At 44.7% G+C, this 3,624-nt stretch overlaps 1 protein-coding gene across 1 annotated transcript; it reads left to right on the plus strand.

The window, feature by feature from the left end:
• Positions 1–428: 428 nt before the first annotated feature.
• Positions 429–3,211, plus strand: LOC310856749 (uncharacterized protein C1orf232; the record flags this gene model as incomplete). The annotated part of the gene is made up of 4 exons (XM_083762221.1): positions 429–743; positions 2,017–2,094; positions 2,352–2,470; positions 2,833–3,211. The coding sequence occupies exons 1-4, from the start codon at positions 651–653 to the stop codon at positions 3,209–3,211; spliced, it is 669 nt and encodes a 222-aa protein (XP_083618347.1). The 5' UTR covers positions 429–650.
• Positions 3,212–3,624: the final 413 nt, after the last annotated feature.

The raw sequence follows: 3,624 nt of genomic DNA on the forward strand, positions 1-3,624 counted from the left end.
GTGTGTGTGTGTGTGTGTGTGTGTGTGTGTGCACGTGCGTGTGTGTGCGGCGTGCGCATACATGCTGCATGTGTGTGTATGTACACTAGGGTTACAAGAGCCAGTCTACCAGCACCCATCAACAATGGACCTCAGGCACTGGAATAGAGACCCTTTGAAATATTCATGAGGAAACCCACACCTGTTTCCAGGTAACCGATGCAGGGATCCTGAACCGTAACGTTTTGTGTGTGTGTGTGTGTGTGTGTGTGTGTGTGTGTGTGTGTGTGTGTGTGTGTGTGTGTGTGTGTGTGTGCAAGTACGCGTGAGCACTGACTGCAGGTTCCTCACTCTACCTACTCAGATTCTCTGTGGGGATGAAAGGATCTGTCATCTCGTCCTCTTGTCAATACTGACATACTTGGATCCAAGAAGGTACAACAAGAACACTATGAAACAACAGAGGCCTGCATGACTGTAGACTCTCTTGGGCTATGAAATAAGTTCCCTGCGGTTCATTTGTTTCTGCGGGCTGAAACCTATACGAATGGAACACGGACGTAGACTCAACTGAGGAGAGCCAACAAAGTGGACGAGGGCACTCGGAGGAAAGGTGGACCACGCAGAGGTCTTAACAGGTTGTGCTCTCAGTGCAGAGTGGTCGTGCAAGTATGAATCCTATGTGGAAAGTATATAAGAGCAATTTTCAGAGCAAGGTGCTGAAGACTCTTAACCCCGAACAGGAGGAGGACACAGCGGAAGAGGTACTCCATTTGCAACTTTCTCCCTCCGTTACTCCGTCCAAAGTTTCCCTCCTTTTTGTTTTTTAGTCAGAAATGTAAATTCCCTTGAGGTTATAGCGGTATCTGAGAAGCACATTATAGCGTGCTTAATATTATTTCCTCATGAATATTTTAAATATTTATTCATCACACAGTGAAACATGCTTGAGGTTCATGTTCTTTCTGCTTTTTCCAAAGCAATTGTGACTTTGACAGCAGAAGTAAGGCCAATACGATGGTTCCTCTATAGTCTGCTGCTGTAGTCTTTCACAGACATATAACTGTTGACAGTGATGTAAGTACTTCCCTACTGTTTGTCTATGCAGAAATGGATCTCCCAAACACCTCAATCAAGTATTCACAGCTTCAACTGACAGACCAGTATTAACTAGTAGTAGTATCTCAAGGCATCTTTAGTTGTTTTACTATAGGTAAAGGATTCAAGCTGCCAGTACTCCTGTCTTGCAACACCTGTGGTCTGTCTATCCAGGGGTTGGTACCAGAGTGAAAACAGAAAGCACTGCATGACCCAGATCTCTGCAGCCCTGTGGAAATCTGATCCTGCACGGGAGCTCAACAAACGGATTAGTTGGCATTCCATGGTTGGACAGGGGGAATGAGACTGAGAGCCAGGCAAGGCCCTGGGCTATAGGCCCTAGGGTGTGTTTAGATCTACCAACCACCACCTTCAAACTCTGCAATGCGAGGACAAGCTATATGAGGGATGACAGGGATTATGTCTATTATTTGAGGGCATTTGGATTGTCATCGATGCTATTTAAGAGACATTTGTTAAATCAAGGTTCAAGGTTCTTTATTATTTGTCTCCCGAGGAAGACATTTGTCTTAGAAATTTGTCTATGCATGTTTGTGAAGTGTGACACGAAATTTGATACAAACGAACCTGTACAGTATGTGTGACTCTATCACCTTTGCTCCTGACAGCTATATCATGCTATCCTGAAGTTCATAGATAAATGTGGAATCTGGAAATACCATTAACATTTAATAGAACTTGGTTGAGTCATAATTTTAAATGTTCTTTTGTTTTGTTTTTTAAAGAAAAAGCTCTATCTTTTCTCTTCTACATGTACAATCTACAGGTGGTTGTTGGCTGTTGTAGTATCCAGGTAAATGCACTAGAGGGTGATCATGATCAGTGTCTGCAAAAGCTTTCACCACTGCTGATCCAAGGTAGACCTGACATTACCAAATACATACTTGCACATGATGCACTTTTATTTTGTTATTTTAGGTCCACGATGAGGAGAATGATGTTAGTCCCGTACAAGAGGACGAGGGGCCCAATGCTGTTTCTCAGATGGCCAAGAAAGTAAGTGAACAATGATAGCATATACATAATGGTAAATGCTAATTTGCATTATATATAAAATTACTATCTCTTTCAAGAGTAAAATAAATTTAGATTAAACAACGAAGTTTAGCTACAGAATGCTACACAAATTCTGGTGCTCATTCCTGCGTAAATTCTCTCCATCATTATGGAGGTCATTAACAATTTGACCTTTGACCTGTGCGTGTGTGTGTGTGTGTGTGTGTGTGTGTGTGTGTGTGTGCATGTGTCTCCAGATGCAGATGCAGGTGCAGGGGGCTGGGGCGAAAGGTTGGAACAAGATGTCATCTCTTTTCAACAAAGATGATGAACACCAGCTTCTAGAGGAGACTGAGAGCCCACCAGTACCCGACCAGTAAGTGAAGCTTTCCATGCATGGCCTTTCTCTGTGCTGTTGACCTTTGCACAGGCACTGCGTATAGTGATGGATTATGGACAGCATGGTCCAAGAGTTCATCAGTGTAACACAAACCAGAGCAACCTGTAATTCAAGTTTGAACTATTTGACAGAGTGTGGCTGTCCCAGTCAATTCAAAATGATGCTCTTTAAAAATATATCATTTTAAAACTATTTTGGTTCACCATGCGTTTTTCTGTTTATCTCTCTTGATTCTCCATTTGCATTCTTTTCCCACCATGACAAATCCAGCACATTAATTAATGAGCTGGTTCTCAGTTTCAGTCCCACTGTTGTTGTTGTTGTCCTTGTTCCCCCAGCCCGCTAGCGGTGAGGCCCGAGGAGCCTCCGCGACCCAATAGGGATCGTGGAGGATTCTGGGGCGGCTTTGCCAACAACTGGGCCGCCAAGAAGCAGGCAGAAGCCGCCGCGGCCGCGGCCGCTGCCGCAAACGGAGCGGGGACGATGGAGAGCGAGGAAGGGACAGGCCAGGCCGGAGGAGAGGAGGTGGCGCAGGAGGTGCAGAACGCAGCGGGGGTGGAGGACGAAGGGAGCGGAGGGGGCATCCCCAACAGCTTCTCCAAGTACATGACCCTGGGAGGAGGAGGAGGGAACACGGAAGCCCCATTCAAGTGGAACTTTGTCACCAGCAAGATGGCTGACTTGAAGGCCAAGGGCATGATGGCCAAGAGCGAATAGCTGGCTATAATGAGACCATGCAGAGGCACATGTACAGTACATGTGGATGTGGGTGTGCATGGGAATGGGTTTGGGGCTGTTAAATGCAATAGTCTAGTATGCATTTAACTCATGTGTACATGTGTAAATTTGTAATTCTGAGACGAGTGTACAAATGTAACCAAATGGACCTATAAGGGTCAATTTGGTTACATTTGTACACTCGTCTCAGAATTACAAATGGACAAAGTAACAATGTGTACATTAATTTCACTGTGTACAGTATCTAATATAAGTAATATACTTGTGTATACCCCTATAGTACTGGTTGGGTGTGGGGTGAGGTTGCAATGTTCCAGGGTGCCTTACCGTAGTTCCTTGTTGGTTTACAAGCCAGTATGTTAAACAGTACAGTGAGTTAAAACTCTGTCTTC

This window comes from Protomyctophum parallelum (assembly GCF_964188405.1).
Source record: "Protomyctophum parallelum genome assembly, chromosome: 3".
NCBI classification, from domain to species: domain Eukaryota; kingdom Metazoa; phylum Chordata; class Actinopteri; order Myctophiformes; family Myctophidae; genus Protomyctophum; species Protomyctophum parallelum.